At 52.3% G+C, this 17,440-nt stretch overlaps 2 protein-coding genes across 3 annotated transcripts in view; one reads left to right on the top strand and one right to left on the bottom strand.

The window, feature by feature from the left end:
- MAP3K13 (mitogen-activated protein kinase kinase kinase 13) overlaps positions 1 to 12,627 on the top strand; it is a 46,106-nt gene extending 33,479 nt beyond the window's left edge. For both annotated transcript variants that reach the window (XM_026038726.1, XM_026038728.1), the window contains 11 exons: positions 290 to 481; positions 769 to 927; positions 3,835 to 3,993; positions 4,546 to 4,654; positions 5,578 to 5,687; positions 6,270 to 6,386; positions 6,865 to 7,002; positions 7,978 to 8,692; positions 9,473 to 9,543; positions 11,232 to 11,529; positions 12,274 to 12,627. In XM_026038726.1, the coding sequence (XP_025894511.1) occupies positions 290 to 481; positions 769 to 927; positions 3,835 to 3,993; positions 4,546 to 4,654; positions 5,578 to 5,687; positions 6,270 to 6,386; positions 6,865 to 7,002; positions 7,978 to 8,692; positions 9,473 to 9,543; positions 11,232 to 11,529; positions 12,274 to 12,375 (2,170 nt within the window). In that variant the 3' untranslated portion in view covers positions 12,376 to 12,627. The remainder of the gene's footprint in view (positions 1 to 289; positions 482 to 768; positions 928 to 3,834; positions 3,994 to 4,545; positions 4,655 to 5,577; positions 5,688 to 6,269; positions 6,387 to 6,864; positions 7,003 to 7,977; positions 8,693 to 9,472; positions 9,544 to 11,231; positions 11,530 to 12,273) is intronic.
- Positions 12,628 to 16,006: 3,379 nt separating this feature from the next.
- TMEM41A (transmembrane protein 41A) overlaps positions 16,007 to 17,440 on the bottom strand; it is a 1,854-nt gene continuing 420 nt past the window's right edge. The window contains exons 2-5 of the mRNA XM_026038738.1: positions 17,264 to 17,417; positions 17,034 to 17,195; positions 16,823 to 16,961; positions 16,007 to 16,657 (exon numbers count right to left, since the gene is read on the bottom strand). Of these exons, the coding sequence (XP_025894523.1) occupies positions 16,437 to 16,657; positions 16,823 to 16,961; positions 17,034 to 17,195; positions 17,264 to 17,417 (676 nt within the window). The 3' untranslated portion in view covers positions 16,007 to 16,436. The remainder of the gene's footprint in view (positions 16,658 to 16,822; positions 16,962 to 17,033; positions 17,196 to 17,263; positions 17,418 to 17,440) is intronic.

Below are 17,440 nucleotides of genomic sequence, written 5' to 3'. Positions count from 1 at the left end.
TTTGTTGCCCTCCGCTGGACCCTCTCTAGAAGCTCCACATCCCTCTTATACTGGGGAGCCCAGAACTACACACAATATTCCAGGTGCGGCCTCACCAGAGCTGAGTAGAGGAACCACCTGCAGTCTCCAGTGCAAAACACATCAAAAACATCTCCTCTTCCTTGCCAGTAAACTAGGTAGCCAAACTTTGCCCAAGCAGGCTGCTCTCCTGGCCCTTGGCTGCCAAGTTTGAGCTGCTCTGGTGGTTGCCCTGCGTTGATGCTCACCCGGTGCTGTCTGTCTTTGGCAGGGGGGTTTGCACACAAGCCCCGTGCTACTGCATCATCATGGAGTACTGCGCGCACGGGCAGCTCTACGAGGTGCTGCGCGCGGGGCGCAAGGTCACGCCGCGCCTGCTCGTCGACTGGTCCACGGGCATCGCCAGCGGCATGAACTACCTGCACCTCCACAAAATCATCCATCGAGACCTCAAGTCGCCCAAGTGAGTCCCCACCTTCTTTAATCACCCCCTGATGTTTTAACGTCGGTTACTTTAGCTTGGCTTCCTGCTTTGCAAGCATGGATCTACTGGGTTGCACCCTTGGATTTGGGAATTTGACTGTGGAGCTTAGCTGTAGTGTTGAAGGACCACGCTGGCCACCTCTGGCCATGTACCAAGAGTACGTGCAGCTCTCTGTGTCCCGGCAGGAGCTGGAGATCTATTCCTGAAAGTCTGTAGTAGAAGTAGAAAGCTTTCCAGGTGCTGATTTCCTGTTTTCTTCTTTCCAGCGTTTTAGTTACACACACGGATGCAGTAAAAATCTCCGATTTTGGTACTTCTAAAGAACTCAGTGATAAAAGTACCAAGATGTCGTTCGCGGGTACTGTGGCTTGGATGGCCCCGGAGGTGATACGCAATGAGCCTGTCTCTGAGAAGGTGGATATCTGGTGAGTACCACTGTTGGTTTAATTAAATGTTTTCACTTTGTTTAGCCACTTGCTTTTCCAGTGTTCATGTGTCTAGTGCTTTTTTTATTACCCTAGGGATAGGGATAGTTTGCTCTTTGGAGTATTCAGTTCTCAAAAGATAGGCCGAGGGTGCTGAACCCTGTCACTGAACCACGGGCTGAAATGGCAAGAAAAATGACACATGTGCAAAAACTTGAAAAGCTTCTGCTGGCCTCAAGGGTCCAGCCCTCTTTTCTCCACGCTGGCAGTTACCGTACAGCCACGGGAATATAACTGCTGGAACTAACCCTAGATCCACCAGAGAGGAAACCAGTAAGCATTATAGGMAGTCTGAATTCCTATAATAGGAATTCCTATTTCCATACCAAGTGAAATGTATTTTGTGTCCCAAGGGTCACAAGGAAAAGTCTCTGATATTAGAAACGCCTRAGAGAGAACCTGGCTCTGGAGCTCCCTTGGGATGCGATTCCTCAGGGTCTTCCAGGGAACCACATCTCTGTTTCTGCTTCGTTGTTTCTGGTTATTAAATGACAGCAACCAGGACAAATGCACCTCTTGTGGCTTCCAGCTTGGAGTGCTGTCAGCCTCTCCTATGGAGTGTGAAGCCCCAGGCTGCAGCTGTAGGTGGTTTGGAGCAGGAGTGGAGCCATCTGACTCAACTCAGCGCCCTGCTCTCTGCTACCGCTGAGTTGGATCACGCCTTTAAGTCAGGATTTCCTGCAGGGAAAGTCTTGTAGCACGTGGGGTGCTGTAGTGAACACGTGTTCTTGCACCTTGTCCTGAGAGCCTCCTCCTGCCAGAACTGGTCAACAAGAGCAGCAAGAATTAGTCATCAAGAACACTTTTTCCCTGCAGTGGGCTCATATTCCCAGGACTCAGTCCTAGAAGACATCCAAGAAACCACACGCTCTTGTGCCTTGCTTACAAAGAGTCATCCCCAAYGGAGTGTCATGGCTGTTTTCAGCACACAGGGATCCATCTCGGAAGACTGGATGAGCGAGAGGACTCGTGGTCATGGTTTTTCAGGTGACCAAGGCCATGGAAGAGATTAGGACGATCATTCCTGGGAAAAGCTTTCCTCTGTCTCAAGCAAACGTTACTTTTGGAAGACACAGCTATAAAGGAACGTTTTGTGTCTTTGTTGTGTAATTTGGCATCTGGGCTTGGGCCAAAGTTTGGACCTTCATTTTAAGGCCAGCTCCAACATAATCAGCTCTTCTGAGAGAAGTTCTTGAATTTAGGGTTTGATTTAGGAAGAAATTACAGTTGCCGTTTTTCTCCTGAGCAATTCCCTTTGAATCCCAGATTCGTTAAGAGAGATGTTGTTAGATTTTCACCCTCAGCTTCTCCTTTAGAGTGTCTTCAACTCGAGCGCATTGCTTGGAGCATCATGCTCAGGAAGGAAGAGCCCTTAGCCCTTCTGAGGACTCAGAGTGCTCCTTGGCTCCTTTCCCAGAAGACTTGCAGATGTCACTCTTTTCAGTATGAATCTAGGGATGCGAACTTGACCATCGTGCCCTGATTCCRGCACATATCAACACCACGGTTCCTGCATCACCCTTCCTTCTGCTCCCAAATACAACAGCCTCTCGAGGATTACTTGCAGTGAGGCAGTATAGGCAATATAGACGTGTTTGGCTTTTGCTGTTTGCACAACAAAGAGAGAAGCAGCTCCCACATTGGTGGCAAGAGGGGGACAGGTCTGTGTGTAAGTTTTCCTCCATCAGAGGAGTAACTGCTGAAACTCTTCCTTGACATCCCCCTCTCTGCAAGATGAGTAAAAGTCCCATTCYTCAATGCTGCCAGCAAATGAGAACAGTTCCTAAGCTGCTTACATGTCTGCTCTCTCTCATCCTTAACAGCATGCTAAAAAAGAAAATCTATAATCTTATCAGAAGTCTTGAAAATCCTATGTTGAGTCTTAATCAGAACAAAGCTGAAACCAGATGGGGTTTTCTGGTAGCCTGTCCAAACACCTGGGATCTCTCCTTTCTTGCAACCTGTGGAGAAATGTTTCYAGGGGAAAAGAAAATCAGATTCTGATTTTGTATATGTTGTGTTCTGCATCCTCACTTTTCACATTCAGATTATTTGTCCCTGGGGTGGTCTTCCCTACTTAATAAAAATAATTTGATGCGGTCCAAGCCAGGACAAGTCGCTTTTCACGTGGCTCAACGGCAGAGCTGGTGTCCAGGGGGTGCACGGGATGCAGGTGAGGAGATACCTGTGGGTGTGCAATCGGGCTGGCTGCACCTCCTCTCTTGGCTCAGCCCAGTCCTAATGTGCCCTGTGAGGGGTGTTGGTTTGTGGCTTTGGTCCCTACTTGGTGGTTTCACTACGGAAGGGGAGCACATGAGGTTTTTTTACTTCCCTTCCTTAAAATAGGAGATTCTTCCTCGGCAAAGAGCTGATCTCTTTAATTGTGAATACCTGTTGTTCTTGCATCAGGTTGTTGCTTGAAGAGCCACTCCAGATGAAATTACACCTGCCTTTGATAGCGATGTTTGCACATGTTGCGTCTGCTTCTTCGTTTCCACCTTGCAGCAGTTCACAGTGATGAGCCTCATGAGCATCTGAAGCAGCTGCCTAGGTGTATTATGAGTTGCTGAGTACCCACAGCAGCACGGGGAGCTTTGGCTAGGAAAAGGAAGGTTAAATGACATAAAACCATAGCTTTGTGCGTATGAATACTGGCTGTCCTGTGGAAGATGATCTGTTTTTACCAATATGCAGTAGCTGCTCTTGATTTGTTGCTAGTATTTAGACACTGTTATATCTACTTGCAGCTCCAGATTGGACATACCTAGTTCCATGTTCCAGGTGCTTCTGTTAAATCTCATTCACGTGYAAGTATTACCCTCGTTTTGTTTAATTTTTGTTCACCAGGTCATTCGGGGTAGTTTTGTGGGAGCTGCTTACGGGAGAGATTCCCTACAAAGACGTGGACTCCTCTGCCATCATCTGGGGTGTGGGCAGCAACAGCCTGCACCTTCCCGTCCCATCCACCTGCCCRGATGGCTTCAAAATCCTCATGAAGCAAACCTGGTAAGAGCCTGGCTCCCGTGCATCGTGAGAGCTGCCACCAGACCCTGCTAGACCTATAGAGAACCCAGGGAAACGAGGGTCAGGTTGGGAGGGTTTAGCCCAGAGCACTAAGGGCAGCTGTGTGGGGCCGTGAAGTGCAGGTGCTGCAGCCCTCCCTGCTGCCTCTGTGCACTTGTATCCCCACCTAGTGGAGCGAGGCTGCTTGGAGAGGAGAGGTGGCCCAAAACACTATTTCTGCCTATATTTTAACACTGTGTAGTGCAGCAGGCCTGGCGGGYCGGGTCTCAAAGCTGGATCACAGGCTCTTTCCTCAAAACTACTGATGGATTTGCGCTGAAATGGCATTTTATGCAGATGTTCAGTATGTATCAGTACTGGAGGCTCAAACTTGTGCCGTCTCACCATACGGTCGTCTCTTGTAGTTTTGGCTCTAGTTTGTCAGCAGGAGGATTCAGAGGGCTGGTTTCTGGTGATTAGCGCTTTAGGAGGTCAGGGTTAGACAGTCAGTTATTAACTCAATGTCATATTAATATCTGGTCTGTTTTGTTCCAGGCAGAGCAAGCCCCGGAATCGGCCCTCGTTCCGGCAGACACTGATGCACCTGGATATTGCCTCTGCTGATGTGCTGGCCACTCCTCAGGAAACCTACTTCAAATCACAGGTAACTGGAGAACGGCTGTAGCCCGTGAACACTGCAGTTGGCTCCAGGGGTGTCATTCCAGGAACTGCACTTGTGCAGCAAAGTCATAACCCATGATTTTCRTTTGATTCTTGAGGGGAAGAAAGCTGCTGGGTGTTCAGAAGTCCCAGGCTTTCACAGGCTGAGACATCYGCTGGCTTTTGTCACACACTCGACGTTGTCTCATTCTCGTGTCTCTGGAGACTGCTGACTTCAGAGGTTCTGCTCCCAGCTGTTTGTGCTTGAACAGGAAGCTCTGCTGCAAGAGGAAGGCGCTGCATTTATTAGTGAGGATGAGCAGAGCAGCAGGAGGGCAGAGAGCTGTCGCAGAGCAGTGAAAGGACACGGGGACTCTTGGGAAAGATCTAAAAGGATGTTCTTGGACGTTCCTTTGAGGCCTTCCCAGTTGGCTTCTCCCAAGWTGGGAACAAAGATGAATGAAGATGAACCTTGCCTTGAGTACTGACGGTGTTCAAGGGGTGTGGAAATGGGTGCCCTTTATTAAAGCTGCCCAGAGCAAGGGCTTCCAAGGACAAATAGAGTTAGTATCACCCTAACAACAGTTGTCTTTTTAATGAATAGAGTTGTGGAAATGATTGACCTTTCAATATATTTTGAGTGACAAAAAAAGAAGAAAATCTCTTAAAAGTTCTCTTGGAGTTTGAGGGTGTTTTATGTATTAAAAGAAAAAATGCAGGTATCTTTTTAGTAAGCTAATTGGCAGTATCAGATGAAAATGCAGGAATAAAACATGTTGCAGCACTTTCACCCAAATAACTCGGCTAGAAGCACGTTTTCCACATGAATCTGTAATTCCTGCAAAGAATATTGCCCAGGAATGTTCCTTTGGAGCAACCAGAGTGCTCGGTGCTTTGTAAATATCCATGAGTAAATTATTTCCCTAGGCTGAATGGCGAGAAGAAGTGAAGAAACACTTTGAGAAAATTAAAAGTGAAGGAACCTGCATCCACCGGCTAGATGAAGAATTGATTCGTCGTCGGAGAGAAGAGCTCAGGTTTGTGGACAGTCTTTTGTGCCTGCTGCTTCATTTCTCCCATTTGGTCTTTTCTTTCTCATGGCTCCAGGCTGAAGTTCCTGCTGGCATGTTCTAAGAACTGCTTACTTGCTTTGGATTGCTCTCCTCTTTGCTCCTCATTTATCAGTCTATCTGAATTGATTTTGAAGATTAGGCCAAACTAAAAATAAGCATGAAGTTTAAGCGTTACCTTCCTTGCTATGAATTTTCAAGTAGGATTGTGAAAAGAGAAAGCTAAACCACCAAGTAGCAGCTCTGTGTTAGACTTGGGAAACTGCAGGAAACCTTTTTCAGACACTTTGCCATAGCTGTTGATTGGTGCTGCTTCGGCCTGGGAAGCTTCTGAAGCTTTCCACTCTGGTTCAAGATGTCTTATACCACTTAACTGCAGTTTGAGAGATGTACTGCTTTTTATGAAGTACAAACAGATGATATTTTTCCYCACTCTTCCTGTAATGTAGGTGGCAAATTTGACATTAAGACCTTTTCCTTGTTCTCCTCTTTTGGTCCAGGCACAGCAGAGTGCAGAATATTGATATTTTTCTTTTTCCTTTTTTGCAGGCACGCGTTGGATATCCGTGAACACTACGAGAGGAAGCTGGAGCGAGCCAATAACCTGTACATGGAGCTCAGTGCTATAATGCTGCAGCTGGAGGTCCGCGAGAAGGAGCTCATCAAGTGTGTATCTCCGGGCAGAGTGGCACATTGCAGCCTTGGCAGGGGACACAGAGGGGAATAAACTGGTGGTTCGTTTCTGGGTGGTCATGCTTGCAGATTTGGTCTCCACGTGGACATGCTTCCAGGGCTGAAGAAGGGGTTGGGAGGTGGAGAGAGACCTGTTAAAGATTACACTGCTGCAGACCACCTTGTGCACACCCAGTGCTTACCAGCTGAGAGAAGCATCTTTCCACTTTACCCTTTAGCACCACGGTACCCTTTAGCACCACGGCAGAGGGAAATGCAGAATATTCAGAATATCATAGTTTTTTTTCTAGAGGGAAGGACTTAGCTGAGCTCCCATCTGTAGCTGTGAAGCAGGCACAGTGCAGGCTGACACAGAGCTATGCTTCCTCCAGCAGGACTTGCAGTGAGATGGAGAAGAGAGAACTGATCTGCTTTATTTTGTTATTTTTTTTTCCCTTCCCCTATATTTCAGGAGGGAACAAGCAGTGGAGAAGAAGTATCCTGGGACTTACAAACGCCATCCAGTCAGACCAATAATCCACCCCAATACAGTGGAGAAGCTGATGAAGAGGAAAGGGGTCTCCCATAAACCCGGCAGCCAGACTAAACGGTAAGAAGCAACAACCCARTCACCAGGAAGCAGCTGTAGATCCCCACTGAGTCGGGCAGGTGACTTGCATCCCTTTGAGATTAGTGTCCACTCAGGACAGGCCAAAGCAGTMTTGGGCCTGATCTGATCCTCAAAACCACATTTGATCCATTTTCTTAAGGAAAAAGGTATAAATCCCACCTTTCCTTTTAGCTGGACAATATTCTGGAACCAGTTGGTCTATAGAAATTTTTCCAAGGTAATGGTGTTCTGGCAGGAGGCATCGGATGTGTCTGCTTGAACCATAAGAAATTCAAGAAAGAGCAGTTTGCTCGTCCTTGACCTGGGTATTAGTAAGCAGGGATTGTGGGAATCGGCCAGTCCTYGGGGAGGATGGATTTGTTGCCCAGGAATTAAATTGGGATCCGCGATGTGTGAATTCATTGCCCTTTCAGCTTGTGTCTCTCTGCATGACTTTCAGAAAGTGAGATACTGTGGGATTTTTCAGGGGAGCTGAGCATCCTCCTCCCTTTTTATGGGATTTCTAGGAGTTAGAGAGTTGCTGATTAACGACGAGTAATTACTTTTGAATTAATATTCATATATGCATCTGACATAAGCAGGCTGACACCGTCAGCAGATTGGAGCCTTGAGTGTATGGTAAGAGATGTGCCCTACACCAAGGTCTTCAGCATAGGATGGAGTTATTTTGGGAGCAGATCATCAAAGTAGGGATGAAATAGAGGAGGAGCAGGGGGGTCACATATTGGAAAGGGCAGCTGGAAAGTGGTGTGGGGCYTGATGGGCTGAACAGAAAGGACATTGAGGGGAAAGATCAAAAGGAACTGAAAGCAGAAATAAGGCATCTAAAGGAGAGGAAAGCCTGGAGATTGGAGAGCAGGGTCTGCTAATGGCTGCAGCTGCCTCTTCGTCCTGACTTCAAGCTGCTGTTACTTAATTCTTGGGTTAATGCTGAGCTTTTGCTGACCCCCTCAGGCCGGATCTGCTGAAGTCGGAGGGCATCCCCAGCGCCGAGGCAGCATCCACAGGCTCGCCCGTCTCAGGAAGTCCCAAAATGTCAACGCCGGGCGGCAAGAGCCGCTACCGCAGCAAGCCCCGCCACCGCCGCGGGAACAGCAAGGGCAGCTCCAACGATTTTGCAGGGATCTTGAAAAACCAGCCAGGGCAAGACGACGTCCCCCCCGCTCCTCCTCAGAATCCCTCTCATCACCCCGGCGTGCAGCAGCCCCACGGTCAGGGCCATCCGCCGGGCCCCCCRTCGCGGCTCCACGGCCAGGACATCGCCAACTGCGCCAACAACCTGCGGTACTTCGGCCCCGCGGCCGCGCTGCGGAGCCCGCTCAGCAACCACGCGCAGCGGCGCGTGTCGGGCTCCAGCCCCGACCTCATCTCGGCCGCCGTGGAGGCCGATTGCCGGCGGAGCCTGGAGAGGCAGCACGGCGACGCGGAGCGCTGGGAGTGCTGTCAAGCGGAGCCCTATGATTCCTGCCTGCAGTGCAGGCAGGACGACGGCAGCCGGGTGGAGATGCCGCTCGAAACGGGCATCGAGCGCTCGCGGTCCCCGGCTTGTGTTTCCCTGTATGAGAACGCGCAGTTTGTGGAGAAGATGGAGGAGGAGGCGGCGGCCCTGGGGGCTCCCCAGCACTTGGCTTCTGCGGTGCTGCCTTGCAAAACGAGGGCCCTGCAGAAGGTGAGGAGGGCGCCGAGGTTTGGGGAAGCGCCAGCCAAAGAGGTTTGGGTTCTTGCCGGCGTGGGGTGGGCTGGCGTGGGGCTGTGGGAGAGCRGCAGGGCCATGTGTCACTGCGCAGGGAAAAAGTGAATTCCCAAGCAAGGGAGCGGGCGGGCCTGGGATGAGGGGAGAGGGACRTGGGGTGAGATATAGGCTGATACCAAAGTGGGAACCAGGAGTTGGCAGCTTAGTTGGGACAGGGTTAGATGGGGGAAAAACAAGATGTTGAGTCTGGGCTTGGGCGGAAGGAGAAGAAAAAGCCACACTCATTGAGGTAGAAAATGGCATGAAACTCAGTGTTTGTAGTTAATAAAAATCCACTGGAAGAGGATGTGTCACCCTCTGTCCTGCTTCATGATGCTTCACGTAGGAGAGGCTGAAGTGGTAAAGCTAGGAGTGCTAAATCAGCTCCGCTTATGTGGATTTCAGTGTGATCCTAATTATTTGGTTTGCTTCTGTAAAAATACAGACAATTATGTACACAGGGCCTTCCTAAAGCACTCCGGTGTATTTTGAAGTTAAGCACTCCAAAATTAGGAATGGCAGCATTAAAACCACCTGCAACAATCCCCTTGTGAAAAGAAGGCACAGTCAGTTCTCACTGTGAAAGAAGCTTCTTCTCTGGTCTGGACTTCCAGCCTGTGACCACAGTGACCTAGGGAAGCAACGGGCAGCCAGGTAGCTGCATGTTTGTTCTTTTACAAATGCAAAATCCACCTTCTCATCCTTGTTCCCCTCCAGAGCGGCGATGACTCCTCGGAAGAAGAGGAGGGAGAAGTCGACAGTGAAGTGGAGTTTCCTCGTAGGCAAAGGTAAAGAGTGAATTCACTGCAGTCTTGGCTGGGACACGGCTCAGAGCTGTCACAGCAGCTGCATGGCAGTGTGGAACAGTAGAGCAAAGGAGCGGGCACATTCAGAGGGTCCCATCCRTGGTCTTTGGTCATCCTTCTTGTTGACTTGCTGTCAGTTTGGTCACCCTGGGTAGCAAGGGTTGATATTATTCAGCGTATAAAAATAAGCTATTTTGTCCTCAGATTCAGCCTTCTGGATGCTGGTAGGCTTTKCAGGCTCTTTCAGATGTTGTTTATTAGCTGTTGCTGCAAGGGGCTGCTTCCAGCACCTTTGTTAGGGGGATTTGAGTAGGATTCAACAGCAAGGCAAGAACACAGAGGATTAAATTTGGTGATGTCTCCTATAGAATAGTAGACTCAAGGAAGAGTTCCTGCCTCAGCACCTGTAATGATGGGTTTAGCAGTCCTGTGCTCAGAGGTTGTGGCTTTGTTGCAGCAGCTTTACGAAAACAGCCACTGAACGGGCAGAAATGATGTTGTGGGCAGATAGAACAAAACCTCATCTTTTATTGTATACATCCCTGTCCCACCTGCAGCTTGAATGCTCAACGTCACCTTGTTGGCTCAAAGCCCACGGGCAGTTTGGAAGGGTGCGGAGGAGTGTGATAAGGATGGTTAGAGTTGGGTTCTAGAGGAGAAGTTAAATGGATTAGCAGTCTTTGTCTAGGGTGAGGAGAGGGTGTAATGGAATGGTGAATTATGTGGAGGGAGTCAACGAGGAACAATTACTCCTGTTGGAACTAGGTTATGTAGTGAATAAAGGAATGGGTTTGATGGAGAGAAAAAAAAAAAAAAAGAAACGTTTTTTGTGTCCAGGACTCTGTCAAATGCAGAGYTTGTTGTCAAGGGATGCTGTGGAAATTGAAATATAAATGGGTTGAAAGTGTTAAATTCATGGAGGATAGGTCAGCTGGTGGCTGTTGAGCAGTGCAGTGCCTGTTCAGTCTCCAGCTCAGGAAGTCGGTTCTGCTGATGGCTGCAAAGCAGGAAAGGGTGCCAGGGGAAAGGAGGCTCTGTCTGTACRCCCTGTTCTCATCATCTCCATGATTATTTTGGGAAAAAAAGAGCTGAAAAAGGGGAATGTGCATCAGGGAAGATCAGCTGGTATGAACACATAGCAGAGAATACTGAGTAAGATGAGGGAGATGAAAACCATGCGTCTGAAGTCATTCACAGGGTGATAGATTCCCCTGGCCCCAGACCGTGAGGGGCAGCCCCACATTGGGCAGCTCTTGGCCCCTGCCATGCGACTTGGTGGCTGGGGATGGCTGCATCGGGCAGCAAGGGGCATTTGGAGGCACTTGGAGGGCCTTTCTTGGCGGTGGGAGCTGCTCTGCTGCACAGAGGTGCTCGGAGGCACCGTGGGCTTGGCCCGGAGTGAAGCAGCAGCCGGAGCGTGGCGGGTGCCGGGTCTGAGAGGCAGGGACACGGGGACGGAGCCGCTCGGGAGCCCTCTGCACCGAGGAGCTGGGACTTCCCTCGCCAGCGGCAGGGAGAGGTTCATCCAGGGCTGAGCAGGCTCCACAAGCAGGGGCAGCAGCTCTGGGGTCACAGGCAGGAGAGCCCGACCGAGCACAGAGGAAACCTCCGTGTTTGGTGTTTGAGGCTGGGGGCACTCTGGTACCCACTGACGCGCTCCCGCTCCGCAGGCCTCACCGCTGCATCAGCAGCTGCCAGTCGTACTCGACCTTCAGCTCGGAGAACTTCTCCGTGTCGGACGGAGAGGAGGGCAACACGAGCGACCATTCCAACAGCCCGGACGAGGTGGCCGCCAAGCTGGAGGACGAGCTGGCCGAGAARCTGGAGGACATGTTGTCCCAGACGCCCGAGATCCCCATCGAAATCTCCACGCAGTCCGACGGGCTCTCCGACAAGGAGTGCGCCGTGCGCAGGGTCAAGACTCAGATGTCTCTGGGCAAACTCTGTGCAGACGAGCACGGCTCTGAGGTGAGTTGTGGGCTTAAGAGTTTCTGCTCCGTTCTACTCAATGATTAGAAAAGAAAAACTTAGGGAAAGAAAGGAAAAAGGCAGAAAGCTGCAAGTCCACCTAGGGAGCAATATGGTAGATGGGCCACAGTGAGGGGACTGCTGAAGTATCTGGTCTCTTTTGCACTTGGCCAAGTGAATAGACAAAAGAAGCACCAGCTAAGCTGGACAGGGTTTGCTCTTCACTTTGAGAGAAATGCTGGGAGACATTGGATCTGCAGTTGCATTATAGAGGATTAAAAAATAGCAGATAAAGTAGACAATGGGAGAGAGAGAAGTGTTCTGCATTGGACCGACGTGACAGCCTTGCCTGTTCTGCCTTGCCAACAGACTTGAGATTTTCTTTCTTTTACTGTTTCAAGCATTTGGAAGCGGGGAGGGCACAAGGCTCCCACACCATCTTTTGGTACCTCTGTCTGTGCGTTGATGGTGCAGATATTTTTCTGCCCTAGAAGTGTCCTGTGGAGCATTTTGGTAACCAAACACTGCTGTAGAAGGCCTGGCACTTGGTGGCTGTCATGCCTTGAGCCAGACCCTTCTCCAGAGGAGGGAAGAGGCCTATTTCAGGGTGCCTGTGCGCTGCTGATGTCTCTTCCTTGTGCCAATGGGGACATTTTCCAGTTTCCTGTTACAGACAGGGACACTGTGGTGCTTTTTCAGTGCAGGAAAGTTGCTCAGAACATCTTTTTCCCTTTTGCTTTGTAGAACCCGGCACAGTTTGGCGAATCAGACTGTGACTCTTCCGAAGGGGAGTGCTCTGATGCCACAGTCAGGACCAATAAGCCCTGCAGCTCTGCTACTTGGTAATACAGATCTCCCCCAAAGCTTCCTGATACTGGCATTTTGATTTCCCTGAGATTCCACTTCATTCCCCTTCACCACACTTGACAGGAAGAGAAGATGCTTCTCCTTCCCACCCCAGGAGTGATTTGCAATAACCTGAATCTCTGGAGAAAATGTCCAAATGAAATTAATTCTCTTTGAGCATTTCAATCAAGAATGGCAGGGATGTATTTTATTGAATAATCTAGTTACTGTAACATGGATATTTATTTTTTTGACATTTTAACACTTTTTACTGTAAAGAGTGGATTGTATTTATAGACACACAGACTTGTTGCAAAAAAAAAAAAAAAAAAAACAGAAAAACAAAACAGAAAAAAAAAAAAAAAAAGAGAAAGCAAGCACACACTACGGAGAACATCATGGGAGTCCTGCCGGGCCGGCGTCGTGTACGAGCACGGGGGATTCTCTTGCTGCTTTCACAGGGGACCAGGCCTTGTGGCCCTGAAGATTGGCAAACAGATCAAGAAAACGAAACCATTCAGTCTTATCCGATGAGGAAGCCTAAAAAGACCTTTCCACAAGGTAACCTGTGAACAAAGCGTGTTCAGTATAACCAGCTGGGTCATTTTTAATCAGAAGGTGGACGTGTTCCTGGAGAGAATTGGTACCGAGGTGCTAACATCCAGGGTCTTCTGAGTCACTACATCCCCAGGAATGTAATAGCGGGTTTTATTTTAGTTTCTTTTTTTCTTTTTTTTTCTTTTATTTTTTTTTAAATCAGCATTACGTTGTGAGATCCTGCAGGTGTACTCTAACCTCGTCCTCTTGAGAACTGGTGTAAGAGCACTTAACATCACCCTCGCTTCCCTCCGGCAGCGCCGCTCTGCAGTCGAGCGTGGCCGCCCCTTCAAGCTGCAGCGTTGCCACTCCCTGGTTTATTCCTCCTCTTCCCTCCTGCCCGTTTCAGTTGGTCGGAGAAAAATCAAGGGAATGGGTGTTSGTGAAGCGAGAACAGCAGGACGGGGCAGACGGTCTCACCCGGGACGGCATCAGAAACCAACGGAGAGTGCGGTGAGGGGGAAGCCAGGGAATGGAGCGGTCCCACTCCGTCTCCTCGTTCCGGTGTGCGCTCGGAAGCAGCATTGGCAGCCGCCTGCCCTTCCCTTGGTGTCGGGCTCCGACAGGAGGCGCGCGGGCAGCCGGAGCGGTGGCCGGGGCGGCGCTTCTGAGCGCCCCGTTTGTCGCCTCGGCTGGTGGCAGCGCGGCTGGCCCGGCGCGCGGCGTGGGCCGAGGAGGCAGAGGTGTTTTCGGGTAGATCTCATAGTGCCTTCCCTTCCAACACTCCTCTGCTCCATCAACCTTGCAAGAGAACAAAACCCCGAGCACGTCTGGCCGCCCTCAGCTGCCGCCCCGCGAGAGCTGCCGCTCTGCCCCGGCTCGCGCGCGGGCTGGCGCTGCTGTTGCATTGTTTACATTTTGTGTTTGAATATTGGTTTGAATTGAACTGTGGTAATTTATAGCCTCACGGCACCATGAAGGAAAATGTCTTATACAGAGAGCAGTATTGTATGAGTTAAATTATCCCATATTTTTAAATTTTTGTAGCTGGCCTACACACAGATTTTAAGTTATGATGTTATTTTATTATTTATTATCGTTTCTGTAGATCAGAAGGTGGGCTTCACCGCTAGCACAGCTGGAACGCGCTGGCTGATGCTGCGGGCCCCGGCAGGACGGGGCGGGAGCGGAGCGGGGCCCGGGCGTCCGGCGCCTCTCGCGCTCCCCAGGGATGCAGAGAGCCCTGCGGGGCGGGCATCGGGGGCCCGGGATCCCCCTTGCTCACAGCTGCCGATGGAGTTGATGCTCCCGAGGTGCTGGGGGACGGGGAGCGATGCAGAGGGGAATGAGGCTCGTCTGCATCTCCYGTTTCCTGCCCCTGTCTCGCCCTTCCACCCCAGGGCTCGTCATGGCCGATGGCAGCTTTGCCGTCGCGCTGGGGTGGACGGAGGTGGCAGGGTCCCTCCTCGGGAATCCGGAGGTGAGGGCGCAGGAGCTGGCCATGGGGCGCAGGGGGAGAGGCCTGAACCTGCATCACCGCCCGTGATGCGGGGCCCCGTGCCCGCACACGCTGCTGCTGGCGTCACGCTCCGGCCCCGCTCGGTCTAAGCGCTTTCCGTGCCCAGCTCCTCGCGCTGCCGCTTCCCGCATCGCTCCCTGTGGCCGCTGCTCTCGCGCGGTGCATCCCGAACCGCAGCCGGACATGGTCTCTGTCCGCGGTGCCGTTCCTGGCGGCTGCCGCCCTCGCAGCCACCGCTCACGTGCAGGGCAAGGTACAATGTGGGTTCCCTCTCTGGCATCCCGGCCCCCCTGCTCCGGTTCTCGTGGCTACTGACAGCTCCTGAACACTAGCCTAGATTTCCTCCCAGAGCTGAATGTTGCCTTCCCCACTGTCGTGTTCAGTAACCATTTCATCTCGGCCCAGTCCAGTAGTGTTCATCTCTCTCCCCTGCTCTGCGGATTCCTGATACAAACTTGATTTTTTTGTATTGAACAGTGTACAGTGATGGAAACAAGAATGACTATCAAAGCAAACAATGCATGGAATAAAAAGCCAGTGTAACTTCAATGCTTCTCAGGCTGGTCTGGTGCTGCAGGGCCAGTTTGTGGGGTCCAGCTGGGGCTAAAGCCACCGAGCTGCTCATACCTAATGCCCGTGGGTGGCAGCAGACAGCAGGTTGGATTGGCCTGGTGCTGASCTCAGCTGAGCTCTGTCTCCTGGGGGCAAAGGCTGTGTGGGGCGCACGTAGCCCAGTGAGCARACGGGTGTTCCTGGACCTTTGCTCTTGTCCAAGGAGCGATACTGCTGTGAGAGCTGGGGCKTGAGGCTGCAGCCTTGTCTCTTCTCTCGCAGCCTGGGGCCCTTTCCTTGCTGCTGGGAGTTGTAAAAKGGATCAAGCAATTTCTGTCAGCTCTCCATATGCCTTTGGGTCTCCCACCACGGTCCCTTCCTGGCCMGCTTGTCCACTTTGTCCTCAGAGCGGGGGGCAGAGCACTGAAACACAAGCACCAACCCCTGCGGAGCCGGTATCAGCCCTGGGGAAAGGCTGGGACTTGATCCCTGCCCACAGCTCTCCAGCAATGGGGACAAGCCCAGCTCCTCCTGGGAAACCACTTAGCTCTGCCTCTGTGTCGCCCTCTAAAGCAGCGTGGCCCAAGGACGATCTCTGATGCAGGGCAGCGATTTTTCTCCCAAGAGCAGATCACAGTGTGGAAGGTGCAGGCGCTCTGCAGCAGGCCCCCAGCACGAGCGGAGGTGGAGAATAGGCTCCTTGCTGCAAGCGCTCACCCACGGCTGAGTCACAGGGGGAAAAGTCTCCAGCAGAGCTTGCGAAAGCGCTCTCAGAGAGAGACAAACAACAGGACCTGAGATTTTTTTTTTCTTTTTACCCAAATGGGTGATATGTGGGGCTTTTTTGCRTTTTTAGGCAAAAAAAGCTGAATACTTAAGGGTATGAGAGGGCTGGAGGAATGAATAAGGGTGGGCAGGAGCTGGGAGCTGCTRCTGCTAGGATGGCAGTGGCTAAGAGCCCAGGTTTCTCAAGATGACTCCCTGGGCACTGCAGCCCCCAAGTGCCTGCAGGGCCAGAGCAGGACCCGGCGAGGCTGGCTGGGCTCTGCACCCGTGTGGTGCCGGCGCTCACAGCGCAGCAGCAGAGGCGCRGGCTGCTGCCTGCAAGAGGGAGGCAATGGCCAGGGCTTAAGGTGTCTAATCACCTTTCCCGAAGGGATCTGGCTTTTCCTCCCTTGCTTGCAATGTTGTGTGGAGTAGCAGCTCCGCTGAGCATGAGGAACATGCAGCCTTACATAAAGAGACAGGCACCGTAGCTAAAATGTTCGCAAAGCTCCTGTATAGCTCTCAGGGCACATACAGGCACAGTTACAATTTAAAAACAACCTCCTTCCACCTCCTCTTAGAYGAGAGGTATAAACCCGGCGCGTGGCCTGAGTCCAGGGCAGGGCAGCCCGTGCGAGGTCCCCACAAGCAGAGGCTGCAGCCCCTGGCGCCTGCTCCCCCGCAGCCTTCACGTGCTCTTCTTGCCATTGAGCAACGGAGCGGGCTCGTCCGCCTCCAGTTTCAAGTGCTTCTTGCCATAAYGTTTGATGAGGGTCCCCGGCACGAGCGCAGCCAGCGCCATGGCGARCAGCTTGAGCAGCGTGTCCCAGGAGAAAAGGGCATCCAGCGAGCTGATCTGCGAGAGCATGGCCCCCGTCTGCACGCAGATGAAGTTATAGGGCGTAAGACCTGGAAGAAGCAGAGCAAAAAAGGCCGGTCAGCGTCCCCCTTACCTTCCTGTGAGAAATCAGGGTTAGTTCAACCCTCCCAACCCTTTTCCTGGGTCAGACACWGTGCCTGAGATAGCAGGAGGGGGTCAAAGCCCCGCTCTGCCTCCCTATCTCAGCCCCTTACCAAGGAGGACGGAGAAGAAGAACTGCCCCACGGGGATGTTCAGGATGGGCGCYGAGAGGTTCAGGAACCAGTTTGGCGTCATGGGGAAGAGCCTGAGGAAGAGCAGGAAGAAGAACAAGCAGCTCCTGTTCTCCTCCACCTGCCGAGGGAAGCGGCCGGGGTGAGGGCTCCGTCCCCGCGGGGTCCCGTTGTCCCCGGGGGCCCCGCTCACCTTGCCCTGCAGCGCGGCCACCTGCCGCGGGCAGTAGTGCTCCAGCAGCCCCTTCCCGAAGGCCCCGGAGAGCAGGTAGCACAGGGTGGCTCCGGCGGCGGCGAGCGCCGAGCAGAGCGCCAGGCCCAGCCAGGGCCCGAAGAGGGCCCCGGCCAGCACGTTCTGCGGGGAGAGGCCGCGCTCAGCCCGCCGCCGCCGCCGCCGCCGCCGCCGCGGGGCCCGGGCCCTACCAGGAGGCTGGAGCCGGGGATGGCGAAGCTCTGCTTGTAGAGGTAAGCGGCGCAGAAGAGCAGCAGCGCGGCGCCGCCGTGCTCCCGCTCGTACTGCCGCAGCGCCTCGGCCGCCTCGCGCAGCTCCTGCACGTCCGAGGGGAAGCGCAGCGGCCTGCGGGGGGAGAAGCGGCGCCG

This window comes from Nothoprocta perdicaria, unplaced genomic scaffold (assembly GCF_003342845.1).
Source record: "Nothoprocta perdicaria isolate Ctin4 unplaced genomic scaffold, notPer1 scaffold_217, whole genome shotgun sequence".
In the NCBI taxonomy this organism is placed as follows: Eukaryota; Metazoa; Chordata; class Aves; order Tinamiformes; family Tinamidae; genus Nothoprocta; species Nothoprocta perdicaria.
Note: the sequence above shows the minus strand (reverse complement) of the source record. Positions and strands in the feature narration are given on the sequence as shown.